Source organism: Octopus sinensis, linkage group LG1 (genome assembly GCF_006345805.1).
Source record: "Octopus sinensis linkage group LG1, ASM634580v1, whole genome shotgun sequence".
Classification (NCBI taxonomy): domain Eukaryota; kingdom Metazoa; phylum Mollusca; class Cephalopoda; order Octopoda; family Octopodidae; genus Octopus; species Octopus sinensis.
In genome coordinates this window covers 213221990-213249841 of record NC_042997.1, presented here as the reverse complement: position 1 = coordinate 213249841, position 27852 = coordinate 213221990, and the positions used below count along the sequence as shown (strand labels likewise).

The 27852-nt window shown below is 39.5% G+C and overlaps 2 protein-coding genes across 3 annotated transcripts in view; one reads left to right on the top strand and one right to left on the bottom strand.

Annotated features, from left to right (window-relative positions):
• LOC115210614 (solute carrier family 52, riboflavin transporter, member 3-A) overlaps positions 1-14543 on the top strand; it is a 29602-nt gene extending 15059 nt beyond the window's left edge. Inside the window, exons 1-3 of one of the 2 annotated variants that reach the window (XM_029779227.2) lie at positions 980-1251; positions 2311-3623; positions 12333-14543. In XM_029779227.2, coding sequence (XP_029635087.1) covers positions 2385-3623; positions 12333-12536 — 1443 coding nt within the window. In that variant the 5' untranslated portion in view covers positions 980-1251; positions 2311-2384 and the 3' untranslated portion in view covers positions 12537-14543. Of the gene's footprint in view, positions 1-979; positions 1252-2310; positions 3624-12332 lie in introns of those variants that run through there. The other variant, XM_029779218.2, reaches the window with a different exon arrangement.
• Positions 14544-14589: 46 nt separating this feature from the next.
• LOC115210627 (dynactin subunit 5) overlaps positions 14590-27852 on the bottom strand; it is a 31425-nt gene continuing 18162 nt past the window's right edge. The window contains exons 4-7 of the mRNA XM_029779252.2: positions 23957-24068; positions 18986-19088; positions 18135-18268; positions 14590-16439 (exon numbers count right to left, since the gene is read on the bottom strand). Of these exons, the coding sequence (XP_029635112.1) occupies positions 18168-18268; positions 18986-19088; positions 23957-24068 (316 nt within the window). The 3' untranslated portion in view covers positions 14590-16439; positions 18135-18167. The remainder of the gene's footprint in view (positions 16440-18134; positions 18269-18985; positions 19089-23956; positions 24069-27852) is intronic.

The window sequence follows — 27852 nt, the reverse complement described above, 5'->3', positions numbered from 1 at the left end:
ACACTCACTTCTCCTATCACTCTTTCCCATGCCAATTCAGGTGCTCCTACTTTCTGCTTGCTGGTCTGGTTTCTAATCACTGTTTTTCCTTTATATGTTGAACCCAAAATACATCAGGAATTAATAAATAAATAAATTAATAAATCAAAGGCGAGCTGGCAGAAACGTTAGCATGCCGGGCGAAATGCTTAGTGGTATTTTGTCTGCCGTTACGTTCTGAGTTCAAATTCCGCCGAGGTCGACTTTGCCTTTCATCCTTTCAGGGTCGATTAAATAAGTACCAGTTATGCACTGGGGTCGATATAATCGACTTAATCCATTTGTCTGTCCTTGTTTGTCCCCTCTATGATTAGCCCCTTGTGGTTAGTAGAGAAATAGGAATTACTAAATCATCCCTTCGCATTGTATGAACCTCTCTACATTATTTCTTTATCAGGAATGCCAAGATAATATTGATAAGCTAAATAAATGACGGGGCAATTTGCTGATTTGTTCTGTGCTGTTAATTTGTCATTCCTCATCATGAAAGTCCTAAGTGACTTCATGTTTATACATGTCATGTTAAATGGTGAACAGTTCTGAATAACTTGACAATACGGATGCAATTGTTTTAGATAACATTACATATTTACATACAAAATTGGAGAAAATATTCTGCTCTGTCACTCTTTCTTCCTCCCACACTCTTTTACCCTTAACATATTTTGATATAGTTTGATTTTTCTATACTTTTTGAACTTTACTGGTTCTTGTTTTGTTTTCATGGGATTGTTTTATAGGCTTTGACACTCGTGACTTACATCAAAGAACAACAGAGTTGTCTGCTAAATATTAAACAGGCATTTATCATTGTGTTAACGCACTTAAAATTGTTGTCTAACAAACCTCATGGTTGTCTCTATCGTTCAACGTTGCTGACTACAAACTGCATACATTTTCCAATACGCAGACAAGGAGCAGGTAGGAACTCTGTACTATGTAAACCTAATCTAAATTATAAGTGCACAAGAGATGCAATAACATCAACGGTAGACTGACAGTGAAGAAAAGCTTTTTTTGTAGCAGATGTACTGGAGTAGTTAGCCATATGTGGACCCATGAAATGAATTCTTTCAAATACTCTCTAGATGTAATTGACAGCTTCTTTTACCAAAGTAACACAATAACAGTGTTGGTGTTCTGAAAACAGTAGCCTAAGACTGGTTCAAAAAATTACATGGAGTAAATACTGGCAAAAAAAGGAGTCTCTCTGTAAGTGAAACACATTGTATGATGTTTGTCTATGAAATGTAGTGTTGGTTAGGAGTGAAACTTGGGCATTGAATGCAGTTGATGTGTGCAGTGAAGAAAGAAATGAGACACAGCCACTCGATTGGATGTGTATTGTTTATGTATATGAACAACAGAACACAAATGAACTGAGAACAAAACTGGTTGTAAAAGAAATCTATATATATAAAACTGTAGTTGTGTGAGTGTCTGTCCCCTTCGATTTAGATTCCTAACTCCTCCCACATTTTGCGGTGCAGTTTAACCAAATTCGGGTATCTTATAGTCGTGATTCATATCGAGCCCATCTGAGTATTAGCGCGCGTCTACGATGAGTCTACGATTTTAAAAATAATTTAACATCATTTTTTATTCCATTTTAATGCATAGTTTTTCGTGTGTCGATGGCGGCGGAGTTGGTGTCCACGCTCACAGCTGCACCTGTTTGCTTCTCCCCCTTCTTCCCTCTCTCGTGAAGCTGTGGGGAAGGGAGTTTAAGGAAATCAACGTCGTAATGCGTTGTGAAGGAAACCAGCGTTCTTTTAGAACAATGACTTCATGGCTTGAAGACACCAAAACAGAAATGGCTAAGAAAGCCCGAATTTATAAGGGAAGTAACTCTCTAAAAATGCTTATATAGTTATTTCCCTTACAAACCCGAGCAACGCCGGGCGATACTGCTAGTAGGATATATATTATGCACTGGTGTGAGTGATGCGTATGGAGAATGAGAGATGTTTAAAGAAGAGCCCAGCATGGAACATGTGAAGAGGAAAACTAAGGAAGAAACGGTGGGAGCTAATCTCATGGGACTGAACCTTACAAAGGAAATGACAAAGTATTGCGACAAGGGGTGATCCCCTTTCTCATTTAACTTATACATGCCTGGAAAAGAGATGAGGGCGATTATGAAATCAGTTAAAATGGTTTAGGAAATGTCCAACAAACAATACTCTTACACATACTCAGTGAATGTTATTTTTAATTCTATTTTCTCCCAGTGCTTCTGTTAAAGTTATTTATTCTTTATTCTAATTTTAGGTAATCTTCAGATCCAGTGATACTGAGGCAAACAGCAATACTTACCAAGAATACCATCAAAAGCTGGAATCAAAATGAAATTTACTTGTGAAAAAAATTCTGTGATTGTCCATTCCTTACTTTGTGTCTTTGGAATTGGCTCTTGGATTGCCATTAATGGTATTTGGGTTGAGTTACCAATTCTTGTACAGAATTTACCTGAGAAATGGGATCTTCCTTCATACCTGTCTGTTGTCATCCAACTTGCAAATATTGGTCCAATAACCTACACCCTTATCAGTGTGTTTCTGCCAAATATCCTGAATGAAAAGAAAGTCATATTGACTCTTCTTATTATTGGCTCTTCAGCATGTATGCTGTTATCATTCTTTTGGGATAAGGTTACGCTCATTGCTGGAAGACAACACAGCTCTGCTTTGCTCATCCTAGAATTTTTTCTTGCCCTCGTTGACTGTACTTCATCAGTTGCTTTTTTCCCATTTGTTGCCAACTTTCAAGAAAAATATTTGATTAGTTATTTCATTGGCGAAGGCTTAAGTGGCCTTTTACCCAGCTTTGTTGCTTTGGGGCAGGGTGCTAAAAATGTAGAATGTATGAACATTTCCATAACTGATGTCGAGAACATTACAACATACAAATTATATCCTCAATTGATGCCACCTCACTTTCCTGTTCGGGATTTCTTTCTCTTTCTCTTCACCATGATGCTGTTGTCTGGAATCTCGTTCACATTACTAAATACTCTTTCAATTTGTAAGAACGAAATGGTAATTAACGAGAAGACCTTCATACGCAAAGACACTACAATGACCCCATCTCAAAGTCAACAGACCACAACTGTAGAGCTGAATGACAGGGATGCCTTTGTTTCCCCTTGTGACTGCAGTGAAGTTGGTGCTTCTGGGGAATCAGTGGACCATCTTTATAGAGGCTCCAATGACAGAAGTGAAAATTCTGATGATGGAAATAATGACTTAGTTTATGGCCGCACCAGGCATATTTCTCTGTCACTCTTCATCTATCTTATATTTCTAACAACATTACTGAATGCCCTATCAAATGGTGTTCTTCCTGCCATACAGTCGTATGCTTGCCTGCCCTATGGTAACTATCCCTATTTTTTGTCTGTGTTACTGAACATTATGGCAAACCCAGTTACTTGTTTTGTGGCATTTTTCTTACCCAGCACCAACGTAATTGCTTTCTCCATTACGACCTTATTGGGTTTGATCTTTGCTTCATATGAACTAACTTTGGCTGTTTTAAGTCCAAATCCATTTTTTAAGAATGAAAGCTCTGGACCTGTTATATTGGTAAGTTTCAACTATTTTTCTTGCTGAATTCCATTTCTGTTGAATAACCATCTTGTACTATTTACCTGTGCAGCATTCAATGCTTATTTATTTACATTGTTTTGATTAATCATGCATTATCTTGTAGTGTTGAGATTTCGTTGATGTCATCATTATCATCATTTAACGTCTGTTTTCCATGCTAGCATGGGTTGGACGGTTCAACTGGGGTCTGGGAAGCCAGGAGGCTGCGCTAGGCCTCAATCTGATCTGGCAGTGTTTCTACAGCTCTATGCCCTTCCTAACGCCAACCACTCCATGAGTGTAGTGGGTGCTTTTTACGTGCCACCTACACAGGTGCCAGACGAGGCTGGCAAACGACCACGATCGGATGGTGGTTTTTACGTGCCACCGGCACGGGGGCCAAATGAGGCTGGCAACTTCCACAATTGGATGGTGCTTTTTACGTGCCACCGGGGTGGATGTGATTGCTTATTTCTAAAATGACATTCTAGGGTGTGTATGAAAGACCAATTCTAGCAGGTTTGAACATAAAATGGGTAGAATATTTAGGCTGGGTTATGGACAGTTTAACTGCTAAAGGGTTAAGTCATATCAAGTTAATTCTAGTGCAGTGTATTTGTGTGTGTGCAGGTTTAAGTGTATTTTCTTCAAATCTATAAAATGTAAATGCTAATGAAATACTTCTAAATACATCTCGTCAGCATCATTGTCATCACTATTCAATGTCTGTTTTCCATGCTGGCAGAGGACCTGGCAAGCCAGAAAGCTGCACCAGGATCCAGTTGTTACTCTTGGCATGGTTTCTACAGTTGGTCCAGCTTTCTAATGCCAGCCATTTTACAGACTGTACTGGGTGCCTTTTGTGGGACACCAACATGGGTGCTTTTATGTGGCACAAGCACGGGGGCCTTTTACCTGGTTACAGTAATAATAATAGTAAAAATAACATAATGACAACTGAATGCTTATGGCATGAGACAGGGAACAATGTTACCATTGGAGTGTGAATGTTTGTGGACAGAACAGTCTGCAACATCTCGTTTCACCTATCTGGACTCGGTATTAGATGATCAGAGAATATTACCTATAATAGACTACGGAGAGATTTCTCTCAATCATGGCACCAACCTATCGTGGCCGCTGCCAGTCTCTCCTGGCACATAAAAAGCACTCACTACACTCACGGAGTGGTTGGCATTAGGAAGGGCATCCAGCTGTAGAAACACTGCCAGATTAGACTGGAGCCTGGTGCAGCTTCCTGACTTCCCAGACCCCGGTTGAACTGTCCAACCTGTGCTAGCATGGAAAACGGACGTTAAATGATGATGATTTCATGTGATAAAGCCAAAGCTAATGTTAATCTAGCAGTCATTATACAATGTTCAAAATGACCTCCACTTTTAATGCATCCCTCTTCTCATTTTGATGCTTCTTTTCTCCTTACTCTTACCATTCATTCAGGTTTCTGCGACTAACATTTGTTTTGTTAGACTTTTCAGAAAGCCTTTTATGGATGATTAGAATTTTCCCTCTGACATCTGATTGTCCTGGATATGTTATTGACTCTGCCATTGGTACGATAACATAATTAAATGTTTCTACTCTGAGTTTAGAAATGAAGTCTCCTTGTTCAAATACCTCCTGGTGCTGTATATGCATCAAGGAATAAATCACCTGATAGTGATCAAAGACTAAATTGATGGAAACTATTGATGTAAATGTAAAAATGTGTGACAAGGTTAATTCATTTGAAACATATTTAGATGGTTGTGTTCTCAAGTTGTGAAGCCATCTGCTGATGACTCTGTTCTGAAAGCTGTAATATCATTTGATAAAGGAACATGGTGCAATGAATTCAAAGAAGAAAGATGTAACTTTAAGTACTTTTACTCTTGCTCTCAAATATATACAAGTTCAATGATAATGGAAAGAGTTTGATGAACATAGCCCTTCACTTATGAACCCTTCTGTGTATTACCTCATGTTTGCATGTGTACAAGAGGTTGCTAGGTCATGTCTTTGCTCTCTGACGTCTCGATGCAAAAAGGGGGAGCGCCAGGGTTTCGTGTCAGAACCTAAACGCTACTTGCACCATCTAGTTGTGAGCTTATTTAAACAGCCGCGGTCAAAGGAGGTAACTGTACCTATACATAATTTAATTAAGAATAAATCATTTCAAATGTTGTGTTGTTAAGTATTTTATGTCGATCTTGGTTCTTTCAGCTAATGACCTTCATCTAAGATTTTCTTGTATTTGTAGTAATTGTTAATTTCCTTTGAACACTATTACTGCTTCTACCATTTTCGTTGGTCTATTTCCATATAAAACATCACAAAGCCTGTTGTCGAATCATTCTATAAATCTGCAATCACTCTGACTGATGCTTAGCATTGCCCAGCATCTCAGCATTATTTGTTCGTATGGACGGTGAAGGGGGTGGACATAATTAGTACAAATTGAAGCAGAAGTCTTACAGTGTCATGAGATAATTTGTCTTTTATCTAGCTGCCATCATTATCATTTGATAGCTGCTTTCCATGCTGGCATGGGTTTCAACAGGAAACTGGTAAGTCAGAGAACTGCACTAGGCTTCAGCCGTCTGTTTTAGCATGGTTTCTATGGCCTTCCTAATGCCTACCCCTTAGCAGAGTGTGCCGGGTGCTTTTTACATGGCAATAGCACAGGTCTTTTTATGTTGCACCATCACCAACTGTTCACTAGGTAAGTGTGTGGTTAGTTGAGTCTATAGGATACTACACAGCCATTATTGGGGACCACTGGTTCATATCTTATTACTTGCACTGACAAGAGCTGGGGTTATATTTCTATATGTAGGTACCAAAAGTCTATAATTCACTCTTGTGTAAGTAGTGACTGTGCAACAGGATTATTTCATTGGTTTGCAAAGGTAAGATCACTCCCTGCCACAGAAAGTTAGTGAGAGATGAATGCCCTGTCCAGTGAGCGATCAATTCCCATTCATTTAATAACACAGAGATCAGAGAAAACTGTCAAAAGGCCCCTAAGCTAAATATATCGAATGAGGTCACTTTGCTGTTGCCCTTTTTCCTTAATCAATCATTTTTGTTTCTGCAAAAGTGACTATTATTATTATTGGTTTTTTACATTGTATCTATCTTTGACATTTAACATTATGAATCTTATGGAAAATCTTGTCTGCTGTAATACCTGCATTTATGGCATTGCATATATAATGGTTATTCTCTATTCCACAGCAGCAGTCATTTCTTTACTTTAAAGGATTCATTGCCTTTATAACATTTGAAATAATTATAAAGGTATCAAGCTGTTAGATCAGGTGATGAAAGTTATGGAGAGGGTCATAGCCCGACTAACTAGGAAGAGAGTTAAGCTAGATGAGATGCAGTTATGTGCCAGGGAAAGGCACCACTGATGCTATATTCCTGGTAAGACACTTGCAGAAGCACCTAGCCAAAAGTAAACCTCTGTACTTGGCTTATGTTGACACAGAGAAAGCCTTTGACATGGTTCTCTGCTCCCTTATCTGGTGGTCATTGCAAAAACTGGGGATAGAGGAGTGGCTGGTGAGAGCTGTACAAGCCAAGTAGGGGTCCACCAAGGATCAGTCCTCAGTCCCCTTCTTGTTCATCATAAACCTCCAAGCAATAGCAGAGGAATTTAAGATAGGCTGCCCCTGGGAGCTCCTTTATGCTGATGACCTATAATGGTCAAATCACTACCTGAACTAGAGAAGAAATTTCAGGAGTGGAGGCAAAGCCTGGCATGCAAGGGCCTCAGAGTTAATTTAGCAAAAACTAAAGTGTTAGTAGGCAAGCTAACAAATTACAAATCCCTTCAGGTAGATGGCTCTGCTCAGTATGTAGAAACTCTATAATGTGTACCCAGTGCAAGCTACGGATACATAAGAGGTGCTGCAATATCAGAGGAAAGTTAACAGTCTTTGTCTGCAGCAGATGCACAGGTGCAGTAAACATTTGAAATATACAGAAAATAGACTATTAAATGCCAGTGGGGACTCCTAGAAGCAGTAAATAGCTTTCATTTTCTTGGTGACCAAGTCAGCAGTGGAGGGGGATGCTGTGAAAGCATAGCTACTAGAATAAGAATGGCTGGGCAAAGTTTAGAGAGCTTCTTACCTTTGTTGGCAACAAAGGGTCTCTTCCTCAGAATGAAAAGAAGAATGTATGATGCCTGTGTGCAATCAGCCATGCTACATGGCAGTGAAACATAGGCTGCAACCATAGGGGACATGTGAAAGCTTGAAAGAAATGAAGCTAGTATGCCCCATTGGATGTGCAATGTCTGTGTGCATGTATGACTTAGTGTAAGCATCTTGAGAGAAAAATTGGGCAAAAGAGGCATCAGATGTGGTGTGCAAGAGAGGTGTCTGTGCTGGTATGGTCATGTGATGCAGATAGATGAGGACAGCTGCATAAAGAAGTGCCGATCTCTAACTCTTGGAGTGGTTGGCATTAGGAAGGTCATCCGATTGTAGAAGTTAAGCTAGATTCAAACTGGAACCAGAAGCAGCTCTCCAGTCTACGAGTTCCAGCTGAGCAATCTAATCCATGCCGGCATGGAAAGTGGATGTTACATGGTGATGATTATGGTGAAGTTTTTTTATGAAAAGTAATAAAAATTGACCATAGTATTTCACGCCAAACTGGTTTATATCATATCAGTATGGATTTGTTTGGGCAAGACACTGTGCCTCAGATTTGTCTGGTAAGGGATATGGATGTTGTGATGGTCCCATGTTTGCAATGGTATGAGTAAAGAAAATATAGTTTTAACTGCCTGTTGAAAGAGGAGGTTCTGTAGCTTACCTCTTCTCTATGTCACTTGTCATAACAAGTTGTAAATACTGTGAGAACTGTGTGACTGGGGATTATTATCATGCAGTGATGAGTTTTAAGTACTGTTATGAGCCGACAAGAACTGTTCACCTCTAGATGAGAGTTTATAATTCTCTTGTTTAAAACTGCCATTAGATTCTGCACGTCCTTTGATTGTAGCTCAATGTCACAAGAGTGTGATGTGTGGTGTATGACAGTGTAGACTGTGAAGTTTAGTGTGTAGCACAGTGATGTGTGGAGTACAACTGTGTGTATTTGGATGTGGTGTATAGCAGTGTATAACTGATTAACAACAGTGCATACTCTGATCTGTGCTGTACAACAGTGTGAAGTATGGTGTACAACATTGCACACCGTGATATGTGGTGCACAACAATGTGTGGTTTGTCACAGTGTATGCTGTGTTGTGTGTACAATGCTGTATACAGCAGTATGTGTTGTGATGTGGAGTGTATGATAATTTTTGCTGTGAATTGAGGTGTACAACTGTACACACCATAATTGTTTGGTGTATGACATTGTATATTTTGATGTGTGCTATAAACCAGTTTACACTGTGATGTGTAAGTGTATAAGTGTAGAGTGAGAGGTCTGATGATTAATGGTGTGGACAGTGAATGCAATATACTGAGCACTTGGCTGTTATGGTTTGTGTATTGTTGTTGTTTTTAAAGCCTGATTTAAAAAAAGCTTTTGGTCAGATGCAATCAAACTCTTGATTATTCCATCTATTGATTTTCAGGAATAGTGTACCAAGGACCAATTTATTTAATGTGTCCTTCATCATCATCGTTTAACGTCTGCTTCCCGTGCTAGCATGGGTTGGACGGTTCAACCAGGGTCTGGGAAGCCAGAAGGCTGCACCAGGCTCCAGTCTGATCTAGCAGTGTTTCTATTGCTGAATGCCCTTCCTAACGCCAACCACTCCGTGAGTGTAGTGGGTGCTTTTTACGTGCCAGGGGAGGCTGGCAGTGACCACGATCGGTTGGTGGTTTTTATGTGCCACCGGCACAGAAGCCAGTCAAGGCAGCGCTGGCATCGGCCATGTCCGGATGGTGCTTTTTACGTGCCACCGGCACAGGTATCACAACTGCAATTTCCATTTGATATTCATTTTGATGTTTATGTACTTGACTCAGTAGGTCTCCTCAAGCAAAGCACAGCAGGTCATGTGCCACTGGCACATGGCTAATGTGATTTGAGAGAGATTAGGTTGCTGTTTCTTGTACATTGTGTGATTATGCAGTTGCTCCTTTGTAGGTTTGTTTGTGTTGCTGTTATGCTGAGTGTTGAAATATCAGATGGGCTGCATGTTATGGTAGTGTCCCAGCATCAACGATTATTTATGCAGTTTAAACTGAGTCAAAATGCTGAAGAATTATATAGAGCATGAGGTTTTCAAACCACGTGTTTCTCTCCCTCACACACACACACACACACACACACGTGTATACACATCACAGTTCAAGAACTAACAATTAAAGATTGGTAAAATACTATTGAACTTTTTTGTTACCATATTTCTGTTGAAAAATGCTATTGTTTCCAGTAATTTTTAAAATAATGAATTTAGCAAAATAACTTCAATGAATTTGTTATTTACCGTATAGAACACAGATTAAAATGAAATTTTGTTGGAAGTTTCAATTCAGATCACTTTGAAACAGGAATCGTAAAACTAGGATCAATCTGGGGAGGGTTCAGCTTCCAAAGTTGGTTAAATATTCTTAAAAAATCTGAACATCCACAATAGAACTTTATGTCTGGCTAAAATGGGTGAAATTGGTAAAGGAGCAAAAATGGTAAGATGCTGAGTTTTGCTGTGGTATGTAGTTATGTCTTGGTCTAGAGTTCAAATACTACTGAGGTTAATTTCGTTTTCTAGTTGTATGTGGTTGTAGAAATAAAAATACCAGTAATATATGAGGGAGTGATTCAATCATCTTATAACCTTTCGTATATGGACAAGATGGATTTGTAAATTCATTATTTTCTAACATTTTTGGGGTGGATTTTAAAGCTATATATTATTGTCAGTGCCTACCCCTAAGGGCATTGAACAAAATGCCTTACCTGGTGATCCTGTTGGTTCTGGTGCCATGATAAAGCACCCAGTGCACTCTGTCAACTAGTTGGTGTTAGGAAGGGCATTCAGTTGTAGAAATGATACCAAAACAGATTGGAAATTGGTGGTAGCTCCTGTCCAACTCATGCCAGCATGGAAAATGGATGTTAAATGATGATGATATATTTGTTCTACCTGTTTGCATTTTGAGTTTATTTCCTGACAACATCAACTTTACCTTTCAGCTTTCCAAAGTTGATTTAACAAAGTACCTGTCATATACTAGGCTCAATACAATCGACTCTTTCTCCTAAATTTCTGGTCAATTCTATGAAATCACTCCAAATTCTTGATTATTTTGAAAATTAAGTGAAACACATGATGAGTGTATTGTTTGGAGTAGGATCAGGGAAAGTTGACTGCAATTTGATATTGGTTTCAACTTTTGGCACAAGGCCAGCAACTTCAAGGAAGAGTTAAATCAATTATATCGACCCCAGTGCTCAACTGGGACCTATTTATTGACCCCAAAAGGATGAAAGGCAAAGTCTGCCTTTGTTGAATTTGAACTCTGAACATAAAGATGAACGGAATGCTGCGAACAATTCTGCCAACTTGGATGCGAATTTCCTATTAGGATTGATACTGTTTCTAAAATAATCCACACTGTAAGGTGATATTGAGTGCAATATTCTTGTTTGATGGTACTCTCATCGAATCATTTCCACATCTGATGAGATGGCAGTTTTGAACATCAATATAAACATTATCTCATATCAGCTGATATTTGCTTTAAAGTTCACCAAAGTGGTGCTTCAGCATAACGTTGGCCTTGTTCACTACTGTGACAAATTGGTGGGTTGAAAAGTGTAGCTAGATGTGCCATTGAAATCACCATCATCATCATTTAGCGTCCGTTTTCCATGCTAGCATGGGTTGGATGGTTCAACTGGGGTCTGGGAAGCCAGAAGGCTGCATCAGGCCCAGTCTGATCTGGCAGTGTTTCTACGGCTGGATGCCCTTCCTAACGCCAACCACTCCGCGAGTGTAATGGGTGCTTTTTACGTGCCAGACGGTGCTGGCAAACGTCCACGAACGGATGGTGCTTTTACGTGCCACCGGCACGGGGGCCAGGCGAGGCTGGCAACAGCCACGAACGGATGGTGCTTTTACATGCCACCGGCATGGAGGCCAGTCGGGGCAGCGCTAGCAACGGCCACGAACGAATAATAGAATATAATGACAAACAGCTTAATCTAACTAAACCTCTGAGTAGGAGATGAAGGAGTTACCTCGGAAGTAGCAGATGTAAGAGGATTTACCTTCAGAGGAGTATGTGAAGGAGTTAGCATTGTTAAATACTTTTAATTAGATGTTGGCAAAAAATCCTTCAAGCTGTTTCTCATCAATAATGCTTTGTTTCTACAACAACAAAATTTCCTCAACTTTAAATTATATTTATAGGTGAAAATATATTTCTTTAATACATTTTAAAGTGCACCTAAACATTTTTATTTCTCCTAAAATGTGAGCCACAGCTCTCTGCAATCTAACTACTATGCTAGAAAGAGGAGCTAAATCTCCCTCAGTTCACAATTTACTGCCTTAAAAAAATCTCATTGGATTGTTGTCCAAGGCATGTTATTTCTTCAAAATAGATTAATAATCAAGGCTTGAGCCTCCTTTGATCATAGGTCTGTCTCATCTAGCTTGTCCCATGGAGAACATGGTATTGTTCCTTTCCTCATAATATTAAAATATGTTTTTACTTTCTGTTACAGGTTATATCATGGTGCCTTGTTGCAATATTTATAACCTACTCCAAACTCTCCATTGCAACAATCTTCCGCAGACAAGGCAGGAAAGGTATGTATTGGTATGGTGCTGTGTCCCAAGCAGGTTCAGCCGTAGGTTCCATAATAATGTTTATTTTAGTGAATGTCTTACATCTGTTTACCTCTGCTGATGCTTGTGCTAATAACTAGTTCAATGTTTTCTGTGAAATTAGTCATGCTCCATTCACACTCTTATATAAATATATACTGAAGTATTTTTCCAACAATCAGTTGAAATTGTTAATACTATTTTTTTTTAATTTGGTGAAAATGTTTTCTGAATCAGCCTTCTAAATATAAAGATTAAAAAGAATTAAGGACTGTGCACCAATTTTATAAAAATTGGAATCACAGACATGAAGCTAATGATTGTTATATTTTTACCAATTGCAACTGGTATTTTTTTAGTATTTTTCCATCAATTCATATCATATTTATTTTTTTTCATTTTTAAAAATAATACTTCATTGTTTCAGAAAACATTTTTAAAGCCCTGAACAGCAAAAAACATATCTTATATTGAAGAACAGCTTTCCTATAGTATCGTATAGACATAAATTACCATTTTATCATGCAACAACCCATAATAGAATATTTACAGCTGTGATTGTGTCATACTTTGTTTTGTTTCTCCTCCATATAGACAATAACATAATTAAGACTGGCCATAATGAAATTGTAGCTGAGGTTGAAAATGATAAATTTGATTGGGGGGGGGGACTATACATTCAAGTCCATTGAGGGGCTGTTGTGTCCAGTGTTTTATTATGGTTTTAGTCTAGAAAAGTGGTTCTCAACTAGGGTCCATGTAAATTTTACTAAACTTTATCTGCAATAAATTGGTTTTACTTAAAGAAATATTTCAATGAATTTTTTTTTTATACATTTCATTCTAAAAATATAATAGGATTTTTAAAGGATCGAATGGCTTTGAGGGTCCACCCAAGTAAAATAGAAATCAAAGAGGTCCATGGTAAAAAAAAAAATTGGATGAGAACCACTGGTCTAGAAGGTGGGGATGGGTTGTCCTTGACTTTCACCAGTCAAATTGGTACTTGGAGGGGGTGATGACATTATGGGTGGATAGGACTAAGATATGGTTGGAGTTGAATATTGACGATATGAATTGAATTGCTGTAGTAAGAACAATAGAAGCAGAGTGAGGATGGTGTATGCCTGTGACACAGCAGTTGGAGTTTGTTATCAATCAGGCATGTGATAATATAGAATTTGTGTCTAGAAGCTGTGTCATCTCAAATATGGAAAGTTTATTCTATTGTAGCTTCTGCTTGTGCTTTGTAGAGAATCAGCAGCTGTTTTAGGGCTGAAATATTTTCCAATAGAGAGGAAGGTTATTTTTTGGGGGCTATGAATATGAGACCAATAATTGCAAGATGCATAGATGACATTTGTATATTACGGATTAAGGAGAAGTGAAGAGTTTTATGCTTTACATGAACTTTGAGGTACCAAGTAGGTTACAGGTGGAAAGGAGAAAGAATATGGTTGATATAACTGGAATATATCACAGTTGATGGTGTGTGGATGAGAGAGAGCTCTGCCTACAAAGAAAACTGCCATTTCCTCAAATATCTCAACGTCCCAATTCCTTTTAAAAGCAGATTTAATGAAAAAAAATCTTTTGCTCATATAATTTTAGTTGACTATATTTTAAATATATTAACAAAGTGGACAACAAACTAAACTGACTCTACAAATGGAGATGGTATCATAAATCTTCAGTTATTGGTTAAATTGTAGAATCTTTTTTTTTTTGTTTTTTTTTTCAAAGAAGAATATATTTTTAGGTTTGCTGTTAAATTTGTTCTCATTTTATTTCATTTGATCATTTTTATTGCTGTTATATATTTTAGGGTTGAATGTTGTTTTTAAAAAATTGTGGTTATTTTTTGAAAAACTACAAGATCTGATGAATGAATGACTTGAAATTATTTTTGTAATTAATTTTATCAATTTTGTTTTAATTTAATTTTTTCATTTGACTAATAAATAAGTATGGAAAATTAAAAGTTTTCATAAGTTAATTTATTTGTCTAAATTTTACAATGACTAGGAGGCAAAAATAACATCATACATTCTGTTAATATACAGTGTCCTGTAAATAAATTATTTTTAATAAAAATGGTCCAAAACTAATTTTCCTCTTTTTCACCAGTGTTTTTTTTTTCTTTCAAATATATCACAATTAATCAAGAAATATTCTTAATTTTGTGATTATTGAAGAAGGATTAAAGAATAAGATCTAATGAAGGATTAGCTCACAGGACTATGTTCCTCAAGGATGTAATTTGTCCAGTGGATGAGATGAAGAGAATCGGAAATACTTGGAATTTGTTCAAGGTCAATTCAAAGAATTTTTACAAAGGTAAATCTTAAATTGTTTTTTAACAATAATTAAAACTGGAAAGAAAATGCAAAGAAACAGACTATTCATCTTTGAATATCTTCATTCTTTGATACCATCAACCATTCCACCTCTTGAAAAAATGTTAATGTGGAGAGGCTCAGAGATGACTTGACCTGTTAGAAATAACAGTCAAATCTCTGTTAAACTTCTGCCACTGGCTTGAAAAAAAATTACACCTGGAATATTTAAAATTCCAAAATAAAAAACAAAAGGACAAACGTGTGTAGTCTGAAACTAGGATCAAAGATCTGTTCATTTATTAGTTTACAATGTTCAATATGGTTGAAAAAAAACCCCCACTGATTACTATTTTACTGAGATATTTTAATTAATGTATTTATTCAATGAATAATTTGTTGAGCAACTGTAGGACACAAATGAAAATATGACCCCTCCCATCAAGAAAAATTAAATAAATAGATAAAAGATTTCTAATTACCTCATTGCATGAAATAACCAAAAGAAGCTGGAGCAGAATTACCAAAATTATTGTGCTGCAGGAAATGTTAACACTTTAAAACTGCAAACAATTCAATATGACCGGAAATACATTCTAAAATTTATTTTTTTATTCTCTAATTATAATAGTGGCAGCAGGAGGAGGAGGAGGAATTGATTAGATCCTCACCACCATAACCTGCTACTTATTTTATTGGCCCCTATTCCCCCCCCCCCTCCTCACTTCTGGAAGTCAATTAACTTTGGTAGGATCTGAATTTAAAAATATAATTAAATACTGCAATGTGCTATACGTCACCATTTTTTATACAGTAATAATGGATTCGTATTTTAGCACAAGGCCGGCAATTTTGGGAAGTGGGTAGCTGATTACATTGACCCCGAAAAGGATGAAAGTCAACCATGTTGGGATCTGATCTCAATGCAAAGATGGACGAAACGGCTGCTAAGCACAAAAAACAATTCTGCCACCTTCATAATTATCCTTTCTACTAATAAGCAGAAGGCCTGGAACATTGTGGGAGGGGGGCTAGTCGATTACAACCCCAGTGTGTAACTGGTACTTCTTTCATCCACCCTAAAAAAAAAAAAAAAAAAGGGGGGAAAGGCAAAGTTGACCTTGGTGGAATTTGAATTCAGAACATGAGGGACAAAATGCCGCTAAGGATTCTGCCATCTTAAAAATAATAAAACGACCAATAACTGGAGTTGGACGTGAAAGTACAACAGCGTGTGGTTTGTGGGTTGGCTACTCACATGCTACAGTAAACCATAAGCTATTGGTGTTTTGTTTGTGTGGTGTCAGTACATATGTTAAAGTTTGGAATCCGATGTACAGCACCAATAGAACAGGAATCTGTTGCCTCACAATGAGGTAAATACAAAACACTGATTGTACTGAAACCCAAAAAAAAACCAACTGCAATTCATATAAACCATAAATTGATTCATAAAAGTATGAAAAAAAACAGAAGCTTTAGAATCTGATAAAAAGAGGAGTTCATGTGATTTAGCTTTGTATTTTCAAAGTAAATGATTTTATTTTCCAGCAAAATGTGAAAGCAGGTAGCACAGTATTTTGACTTGGTCTGATAAACAATAAATGGAACAAACTGTTGCATGTGTGACTAAACTTGTTCCACTTTCACCACTGAAATGAATGTGATCTGAAAGAAGACAAAAATAGCAATTTGTTAATTGAAAGCTAATTACATTTACTGTTTGCCAAAAAAGGATTTCAAATTGGAATATTTTCAGTGTTGCTTTAAAAAAAAAAAATTTCTCAATGAAGTACACCAATAAAGTCTATAAACTCTTGAAAATTGGAAACTGAAAGAAATCAATGAAATAAGATGAAGCTTATTAAAAATACTGACAAACTTCAGCAGAATTTTAAAAAAAATTTTGTATTTTCTATTTTAGCTTTGAGTAATAATTAGAAGAAATTTGCCTTTCAAGTTTGTAAAATAAATCAATTTACCTTTTGATTTATAACACAAATAAGGGCAGCTTCATTCATGGCCTTCAACACACTTAAAAGGGCCTTGTTTGAAATATCAAAACTCCCTTCTTATAGTAAGGCTTAATACCAGATACCATAATTAGGGGCCAGATATTGCCAGCTTAAATGCTAAAGGGATATTAGGAGCATCTGGTATTAAGCCTTAATACCAGATGCACCTAATATCCCATTAACCCTTTAGCATTTAAGCTGGCAATATCTGGCCCCAAATTTTCTGTTCAAACCAGGCAGATCTAGACTCACATCTACCTAAGAACACCATTGTACTATTACATCTTTGAAGTCTCAGAGCTACAAGATAATGCATGATTAATTTAAATCAATATGCAAATATATAAGCATTGTATTTGACAAAACAATGTGAATTCTAAAGGGTTTCCATCACTACACCTTTCAAAATTAATTTTGGCAAAGACTAGAAATTTCAGGAGAATGTGGACTAAGCCAATTATGTTTGATCCCAAAGCTTAACTGATACTTATGAAAGGTAAAGTTGAACTCAAAGAGAAAGTTTGTCTGTCTTTATGTTCTGAACTCAAATTCCACCAAGTGTTTTGCTAGCTCACTGCCTTCCTTTCAAAAGCAACACTCAGCTTTAGTCAATTGCCTGAAGAAACTCTGGAGACTACAGAATCAGTTCTTTATTGATGCAGTCAAACTTCCATTCTTACAATGCCCTGGCTTTCTTCCACCACATGTATAGATATCTACTTTCTGTTTACCGTCACCAGCTCCTTTGCCTGCATTGCTTACACTCCACATCCTAACTAAACACGACACACAAACTTAGTGGATGAAGGTTTTTAACATCCTTTTGAATATATTCTAACAATTGGCAGATACCAGTGTGTCTGCCATTTAATATGGCAGACACTGATGTCATACAAATTGGCTCCTGTGCCAGTAGTACACATAAAAAAAAAACCTGGTGTCATGCAAATGGCATGTATAAACACCCATTACACTCTTGGAGTGGTTGGTGGATAAGATGAAAGGCAAAGGTGACCTCAGCAAGATTTGAATTCAGTATTTAAAGAACCACTAGAAATATGTCAATGTTTAATTTCATGCTCAGATACCTACTACACACTTCCAAATTGGAACAGAAGAGGTCATGAGATTTGCAGAAGTCATAGCTTACATTGCTGGACTTAATCTTCCATGTAATGTTGAATAAGCACCAGATAAACACCATTCTTAATATTATTCAGAGTTGTTTATAAACGCAGCCACCCGTAGAAAACCATGTCAAATCAGAGTGGAGTCTGGTGCAGCCTTCCAAATCATGCAATCCATGCCAGCATGGACATTAAATGATGATGAATTGAAATATACTTACATGAAATATATATATATAAATAGGGAGATTTTTCTATTTGCTTTTATTTAGAGGCACGAAGTTCTGATAAAAACCTTTGGTTACATCAAACATCATTTCAAGTGTACACTCTGGTAGTTCTCCGCAAAATCGACCTGTAAATAAAATGATCAAAATAAAGTTAAATGGAAATTACATGAAATATCAATTATGGATGTGAAAGGAATTTAAAGGTTTCTAATGTACCACGGTGTGGAGATGGAATCATTTAGTGAAATAATATTTCTTTGCTTTCTCTTAAAAACATTAAATTTTGGTAATTTTATTGCTCTCAATCTTCTGAAGGCATTCTTTTGCTTCATATATTTTTTTAACATCACCAGCACAAACAAGAATATCTGCTCGTGCAACCAGCATCACTTAGTGTCCCCTTTTTTTTCCAAGCTGGTAGGGGTCAGATGGATTTGTTGAGGTAGATTGTCTACATTTAACAATGAATGGCATTGCTTATTATGATGGGGATCTTGTTTACAACCATCACATGATATGAAGACAAGAATGCATGTACACACACACAACAGGCTTCTTTCAGTTTCTGCCTACCACATCCACTTGCAAGGCGTTGGTCAGCTCAAGACACTTGCCTAAAGTACTGCTGCACAGTGGGACTGAACCCAAGACCACACAGATGAGAAGTAAGCTTCTTAATCACACAATCACACCTGCATCTTGTTTCAAATGAAATATATTCTTGAAACAGAAATAAATAACATAAGAAACCTGTGGAGTACTCAGCCAAAAGATTAGAGTTATTTAAAAAGTATTTATGGGTAAAATAATATCGAGGAATTAGTGGAGCATAAAGCACATACCAGGTGAACCGGAAAATAGAGTAAAGGGGGGCACAACTGTTTCTGGAGGCAAGACAGTATTGTCAGCAATAGCACAACAGTCTTTCAAGATGCATCGGCGTCCCTGATGGATGAGAGGCAAAAGGGAAGATAGAAAACATTTATAGTGAATGATTGTTACATTTTATAAAAATGATTTTTCAATTAACACATACAAGAAAGAAGTACATAAAAATAGAACAGTTGGGTAGAAATATAGACTGAAAGCTATAAATTTAGGAAATAAAATGTCACACTGTTATATTTTATTATCTGTAACAGAGAAAATGATTTCTCTGTCAATGTAATACATAAGGGGAAGTAAGGAGTTTGATTAAATGTTTTCTGATTTAGTTGAATGACAAGGTCAGTTAAATAGCTTGACACCCATTACTTGACTGGGGCATTATTTTATTGACCCTGGATAAGATGAAAGGCAAAGGTGATCTCAGCAAGATTGGAATTCAGTATTTAAAGAACCACTAGAAATATGTCAACGTTTAGTTTAATGCTCAGATACCTACTACACACTTCCAAGTTGGAACAGAAGAGGTCATGAGATTTGCAGAAGTCATAGCTTACAGTGGTGGACTTAATCTTCCATGTAATATTGTATAAGCACCAGATAAACACCATTCTTAATATTATTCAGAGTTGTAAGGAGGCAAGCTCGCAGAATCATCAGCTGGTTGGGCAAAATGCTTAGCAACAGCATTTCATCCATCTCTGTGTTCTGAGTTCAAATGCAACCAGAGTTGACTTTGCCTTTCACCCTTTTGGGATTGTTGAAATAAGTACCAGTTGAGTACTGGGGGTTGATGTAATCGATTTCCTTCCTCCTCAAAATTTGAAAGCAATATTATTTGGTGTTGTACAACTGACCAGCTGCCATCTTTTACAGGTATTTCCTGTTCCAGCTCAATTAGCGTGTGGAGACGGGTGTTTTGGCACGAGGGGTATTCAAGATCTACTGTGGAGTTCTCAAAATAGAGAAAATCAATGAACTAGGCCATGGCCGGATGCTCACAACCTTCAGCTTGTTAAGGCAGCTGGTAGATCACTGATGCTTGTGTTATACTGACGATATGAGAGATGACACTCTGAGCTGGACAATCCTTATAGACTGGGAGTCTAACTCTGTTGTGAGCCTCACGCAACTCTTCTCAATGTGGTGCTGGGATGTGTATATGACATTTAAGACCAGTTTTACTTTTTTTTAGGATGGTCAAATTACAATTTAGTGCCTCTTTATCTTTCATTTCTTACAACTCAAAGAAATAAGGAATATGGTATACGAGTATTGAGGAATTATGTCTTACCCATGCACAGCAAATGATCTCAAACAGATGTATATCAATCTAACATTCACACCAATGTATGTATACGGACTTATAAGAAATCTATATACTACCAGAACTAGAGATGAAGTTTCAGGTATGGAAGCAAAGTCTAGAATCAAAGGGCCTTAAGAGTTAACCTAGCAAAAACCAAAGTCTTAGTAAGTAGGAAGGCAGACAAATCTCAAATCCCTTCAGGTAGATGACCCTGCTCGATCTGTAGAAAAGGCATAGGTAGAAACTCTATAAAATGAACCCAGTGTAAGCTATGGACACATAAGAGGTGCAGCAATATCAGAGGAAGGTTAAAAGGGAAAATAGCTTTTGTGTGTGGAAGATGCATAGGTAGAATAAACACAGAAAATAGACTCCAACTGGCAGTGGGGGTAAGCTAGAAGTAGATAGCTTCAGTTATTTAGGTGACTAAGTCAGTAGCAGAAGTGAAGGCTTTGAGAGTATAGCTCCAAGAATAAGATTAGGCTGGGCAAAGTTCAGAGAGCTCCCACCTCTGCTGGCAACAAAGGGCCTCTCTCTCTCTCAGAGTGAAAGGCAGATTGTACGACGCCTGAGTGCGAACAGCTAGGCTACACGGAAGTGAAACATGGGCAGTGACAGCTGAGGACATGCATACACTTGAAAGAAATGAAGCTAGTATGCTTCACTGGATGTGCAATGTCAGTGTGCATGCTCAACAGTGTAAGCATCTTGAGAGAAAGGTTTGGCATTAGAGGCATTGGATGTGGTGTGCAAGAGAGATGACTGTGGTTGAGAATGGATGTGGATGGCTGTGTGAAAAAGTGTCACACCCTAGCCAGCATGGACATTAAATGATGATGGCCGTTGCCAGCCTTGCCTGGCACCTGTGCAGGTGGCACGTAAAAAGCACCCACTACACTCACGGAGTGGTTGGCGTTAGGAAGGGCATCCAGCCGTAGAAACACTGCCAGATAAGACTGGAGTCTGGTGCAGCCTTCTGGCTTCCCAGATCCCCGGTCGAACCGTCCAACCCATGCTAGCATGGAGAACGGACGCTAGATGATGATGATGATGATGATACAGAAATAAATGTTTACAACTCATACCTTTCACAAAATCTACACCATACACAAACAGATGTTCTCTCCCACATACTTAAAGAATCGACTATGTCACACAAATGTGCATCCACACATTCAAAGATGTGCACTTACACACACACACACTCTTTCTTTTGCTCTCCCGCAAACATTCTCACTGACGTCCATATAAATAAAGAAAGTGCAAACTAGAAGACAGACCCAGAGTAGAGAAAGAGTTGCAAATAGCAATGGAACAACTTCGACAAATTGGTTAAATATTAACAAAGCCGGAAGTGAAACACGGGCTGTGACTGCAAAGGACATGAAAGCTTGAAAGAAATGAAGCCAGCATGTGTGACAGAGTGTAAACATCTTGAGAAAAAATTGGGTATGGTCATATGATACATATGGATGAGCATGACTGCATAAAGAAGTGTGAACCTCTAGGATGAAGTGGTGAGATATAATTAACAAATAACAATAAAAGAAATGAAATAGAACCAGTGTGTGTAGTTATTATTGGCATAATGACCCATCCCAAGATACAACAGAAGGTGTTTCAACACATGGTTTAACATCTTGCAAAACAAACAAATAAATAAAGTGATGACTTGTTGCCAACTTAATGTGACAGTCCCAGGAAAGGGAAGAATGTTACTGTTATTTAGCCCCAAGAAACACCATTTGAAAATTTAAGGACACAGAATGCTTGTGTCACATAACCAACTAGAAACGGTGTTTCCTGGGGCTAAATAACAGTAACATTCTTCCCTTTCATGGGACTGTCACATTAAGTTGGCAACAAGCCATCACTCTATCGTGCATAACTCTCTCTCTTAGAAATAAGATGTACCCAGTGTAAGCTAGAAACTCTATAAGATGTACCCAGTGTAAGCTATGGACACATAAGAGGTGCAGCAATGTCAAAGGTAGGCTAACTGGGAAGATAGTTTTTGTATGTGGCAGATGCTCGGGAGCATTAACCTCCGAAAATCTGCAGAAAACAACTTCCGTCACTTTCCAGGGGGAAAAACTAGAAGTAGTTGATAGCTTCCGTTATCTAGGTGACCAAGTCAGTAGTGGGGGTGGGTGCGCTGAAAGTGTAACTGCTAGAATAAGAATAGCCTGGGCAAAGTTTAGGGAGCTCTTACCTCTGCTGGTGACTAAAGGCCTCTCGCTCAGAGTAAAAGGCAGACTGTATGATGCATGTGTACGAACAGCCATGCTACATGGCAGCGAAACATGGGCTGTGACTGCTGAGGACATGCGTAAGCTCGTGAGGAATGAAGCCAGTATGCTCCGATGGATGTGTAATGTCAGTGTACATACTCGACAGAGCGTTAGCACCTTGAGAGAAATGTTGTACCTAAGAAGCATCAGTTGTGGTGTGCAAGAGAGACGATTGCGCTGGTATGGTCATGTGGCGAGAATGGATGAAGATAGGTGTGTGAGAAAGTGCCAATCCCTAGCAGTTGAGGGAACCCGTGGAAGAGGTAGACCCAGGAAAACCTGGGACGAGGTGGTGAAGCACGACCTTCGAACTTTAGGCCTCACTGAGGAAATGACCAGAGACCGAGACCTTTGGAAATATTCTGTACGTGAGAAGACCAGGCAGGACAAGTGAGCCCAGCCCACTTATGAATGCCTTTCCTCCCTTGGACACAAAGACCGGTTGAGGCAAGCGAAGTCGATATAGAACCTCATCCGACGACAGACACCCATCCCAACCCCCCATGCTTGCGAAGACATGTTGGGGCAAGCGAAATCGAAACCGAATTGAACCAGCCAGGATCCCTGGCCTGGTGTTACGTAAAAAGCACTATCCGACTCGGGGCCGTGGCACGTAAAATACTCCAATGCGACCGTACGACAGGCACCCATGCCAACCCCCTTTGCTTGTGAAGACATGTTGGGGCAAGCGAAATCGAAATCGAATTGAACCAGCCAGGATCCCTGGTCTGGTGGTACGTAAAAAGCACTATCCGACTCGTGGCTGTGGCACGTAAAATACTCCAATGCGACCGTACGACAGGCACCCTTGCCAACCCCCTTTGCTTGTGAAGACATGTTGGGGCAAGCGAAATCGAAATCGAATTGAACCAGCCAGGATCCCTGGTCTGGTGGTACGTAAAAAGCACTATCCGACTCGTGGCCGATGCCAGCACCGCCTCGACTGGCTTCCGTGCCGGTGGCACATAAAATACACCAATCTGACCGTGGCCGTTGCCAGCCCCGCCTGGCACCTGTGCAGGTGGCACGTAAAAAGCACCCACTACACTCACGGAGTGGTTGGCGTTAGGAAGGGCATCCAGCTGTAGAAACATTGCCAAATTAGACTGGAGCCTGGTGCAGCCTTCTGGCTTCCCAGAACCCCGGTCGAACCGTCCAACCCATGCTAGCATGGAGAACGGACGTTAAACGACGATGATGATGATGATGAATATTTCTATTTTTGTAAACAAACAAAGAAATCATTATTGAAAATAATATCCAAAATGGCAATTCCTTGATTCTTCTAAGAATATTCCTTTTCTGAAAGCATCTGAAGTTTTACTCACGATGACACAGTTTTTGCCGACTTGAACGAAAGATCCAACTTGTGCTGCGTTGATAACAGAATCTTCACCTATGAAGACATGGTCCCCTATATGGAGAGGGAAAAATGCTACACTGGAAAGAGAAAAAATATTTAACACATATTTAGAACTTGATAAATAATAATCTATAATATCAGGTCAAAGTCATAAATTTATAGGGGAGGAGGAGGAGATTCGGCTCAGCTCAGTGTTTCCTACCCCAGGATATGACTGGTGTATTTGTTCTCTCAGCCAGAGTGAAAGGTAGACTGTATGGCCATGCTACACAACAGTGAAACATGGCTGTTGAGGACATGCGTAGGCTTGAAAGAAATGAAACTAGTATGATCTGCTGGATGTGTAATGTCAGTGTGCACACACAACAGAGTGTAAGCGCCCTGAGAGACGATTGTGCTGGTATGATCATGTGCTGCGTATGGATGAGGAGAACTGTGTGAAGAAGTGTCACTCCCTAACAGTGGAAGAGGGAGACCCAGGAAGACATGGGATGAGGTGATGAAGCATGACCTTCACAGAGGCAATGTCAAGAGACTGAGACCTCTGGAGATATGTGGTGATTGAGAAGACCCGGCAAGCAAAGTGGGATCACAGCTGTAGCCTATACCAGTGTTGTTTAAGCAGCCCATTTAAAAAGTGCCTTTGAATCGTTGGGCAACATGCAGTGCTTGAGAAGACTTATTGAGTCAAGTAAAATGAAAATCTCAATCAAAATCAAAATGGAAATTGTAGTTGTGGCTGATGCCAGTGCTGCTTGACTGGCACCCGTGCTGGTGGCATGCAATAAGCACCATTCATGCGCGGGTCAATGCCAGTGTTGCCTGACTGGCACCCGTGCTGGTGGCATGCAATAAGCACCATTCATGCGCGGGTCAATGCCCAGTGTTGCCTGACTGGCACCCGTGCTGGTGGCATGCAATAAGCACCATTCATGCGCGGGTCAATGCCAGTGTTGCCTGACTGGCACCCGTGCTGGTGGCATGCAATAAGCACCATTCATGCGCGGGTCAATGCCAGTGTTGCCTGACTGGCACCCGTGCTGGTGGCATGCAATAAGCACCATTCATGCGCGGGTCAATGCCAGTGTTGCCTGACTGGCACCCGTGCTGGTGGTATGCAATAAGCACCATTCATGCGCGGGTCAATGCCAGTGTTGCCTGACTGGCACCCGTGCTGGTGGTATGCAATAAGCACCATTCATGCGCGGGTCAATGCCAGTGTTGCCTGACTGGCACCCGTGCTGGTGGTATGCAATAAGCACCATTCATGCACGGGTCAATGCCCAGTGTTGCCTGACTGGCTTCCTGTGCCAGTGGCATGTAAAAAATACTCACAACACTCTTGGAGTGGTTGGCGTTAGGAAGGGCATCCAGCTGTAGAAACTCTGCCAGATCAAATTGGAGCCTGGTGCAGCCCCGTCTCCCCAGTCAAACCATTAAACCCATGCCAGCCTGGAGAACGGATGATGATGATGATGGTAGGTGCAGGTATGGTCGTGTGGTAAGGGGTTTGCTTCCCAACTGCGTGGTTCTGGGTTCATTCTCACTGCATAGCACCTTGGGCAAGTGTCTTCTACTGTAGGCTCAGGCCAACCAAAGCCTTATGAGTGGATTTGGTTGATAGAAACTGAAAGAAGCCCCTAATGTGTGTGTGTCTCAGTTTGTATCCCCACCACCACTTGATAACCATTGTTGGTGTGTTTATGTCCCCATAACTTAGTGGTTCAGTAAAAGAGACTGATAGAATACCCGGATTAAAAAAGTACTGGGGTTGATTTGCTTGACTAAAACACTTGGGGGCAGTGCCCCAGCATGGCCACAGTAAAAAATATCGATGCTGGGGATGAATGAAAGTGTTTCCCAAAAGGATCCCACCTCGGAACACCCGAATGGAATGCGATGCTGCAAGCCTAACTGGACGCTAGCATGTCTTCCACTGAACAATTATTATTGGAAAATATTGTTTCATTTAACACAGCTTTAGGTCTTCAAGAAACAGACAAATCCAAATTCTAGGACAAATAACTGAGTTTTATAAAGATTATGAATGCTTGGCTAACATTTATTAGGTGCCACGTAAAGAGCAGCCAATACATTCTATAAAGTGATTGGTGTTAGGAAAGGCATCCAGCCCTAGAAACTATGCCAAAATAGACAATTGGAGCCTGGTGCAGCTCTCCAGCTCCTGACAAACCGTCCAACCCATGCCAGCATGGAAAATGGACTTCACCTGGTATCAAAAAGTTCCTGGACTAGATATGTTAATTAATAAAAAGTAACTTATTTACCCAAGTTTTAACCTCATCTCCTTTGAAATAGTCACCTTGTGCAGCAATAGACTGGCCCCAGCATTCCTGCCTGGAAGTCGTTTTTGGTAAGCGAGTCGAGGACCTTCTGCAATTTGTTCTGGATCGGGACAATGGTGTTAAAATGGTTACCTTTTTCTCCTAGGGAAGAGATGGAAGTCTGCAGGTACTAAATCTGGGGAATAGGGTGGGTGCAGAAGCATGTTGTTTTTAGTGAGAAGAGCTTGGTGACAGGGTGGATTTCTTGTTGTGAAGAATCCAGTTTTCTGTGCTCCATAGATCTGGTTACTTTCGTTGAATGTCCTCCCTCAAATGCTTTGCAGTAGAGCTCTAGATTGGTGATCTGGGTCTGGAGTATAAATTCTCGATACCATGGACGTTGAATAATCTACATCATGCATGCTGCAATGAAATGATGTGCATGCTCTCGATTGAGCTGTGGGTCTGTTGTACCTTCTTCGGTTGTGGAGACGAAGAGCTCTTCCATGGTGACAACTGCTGCTGCATCTCTGGGTTGCACCCACAGACCCAACTCTTGTCACTGGTGGTGATTAGCGACACGATGAAGGAGTCATCAGTGGCATGTCGATGGAGATCCTGACTGACTTTGATGCTATGTTCTTTCTGCTCAGAGGTAACGGGACAAACTTGGCAGAGACATGCCGTATGTTCAATTCAGATGTTAGGATTACCTGCATGGACCCACAGGACAGGCAAACTACATCAGCAATGTCGTTGACTGTCCTCCAATGATCCTCATCCACATGATGATGAACATTCTCCACATTTTCGGGGGTGGGCACTCATGGCAGGTCTTCCAAGGACATTCTTCCACTTTTGAAGCGCCTGTGCCACTCAAAATATTGCGCATGGCCCATTGTCTTGTTGCCAAAGAAATGCTCAATGTCTCTGTAGCAGACTTCCCAAGTTTAGTGCAAAATTTCATGTTGGCTCATTGTTCCAACTTCCTGTCAATGTCACAACTTGTGAAATAAACACAGCAATGTCAATCAATACACTGCCCCAGGAAGGTCACTGCACACACAACCATGTGCTGCTCGCATGCTATAGACTAGTCAAAATGATTCCCAACAAATATTTCAACCAAATTTTGGATTAGATCACTGAGAATAACTTAACTATGGAATTTGTGAAACAGGTTAAGAAAATAAGGATTTTTAGAGGGGAGTTGTTCAGGTTATCATTTCTCAAATATTATTGTATACAAATATATCTACAATATAGCTGGCTGTGCAGGTGGCACGTAAAAAGCACTCACTACACTCACGGAGTGGTTGGCGTTAGGAAGGGCATCCAGCCGTAGAAACACTGCCAGATTTGACTGGGCCTGATGAAGCCTTCTGGCTTTACAGACCCCAGTAGAACCGTCCAAGCCATGCTAGCATGGAAAACGGACGCTAAACGATGATGATGATGATGATTTACACTATGTTGCCACCAGGTAGATATACACACACAACCAAATTAGCACTTGATATATATATGTGCTAAAGGTTTAGTGGATAATGACATGGCTAGAAGTTTAGAGATAATT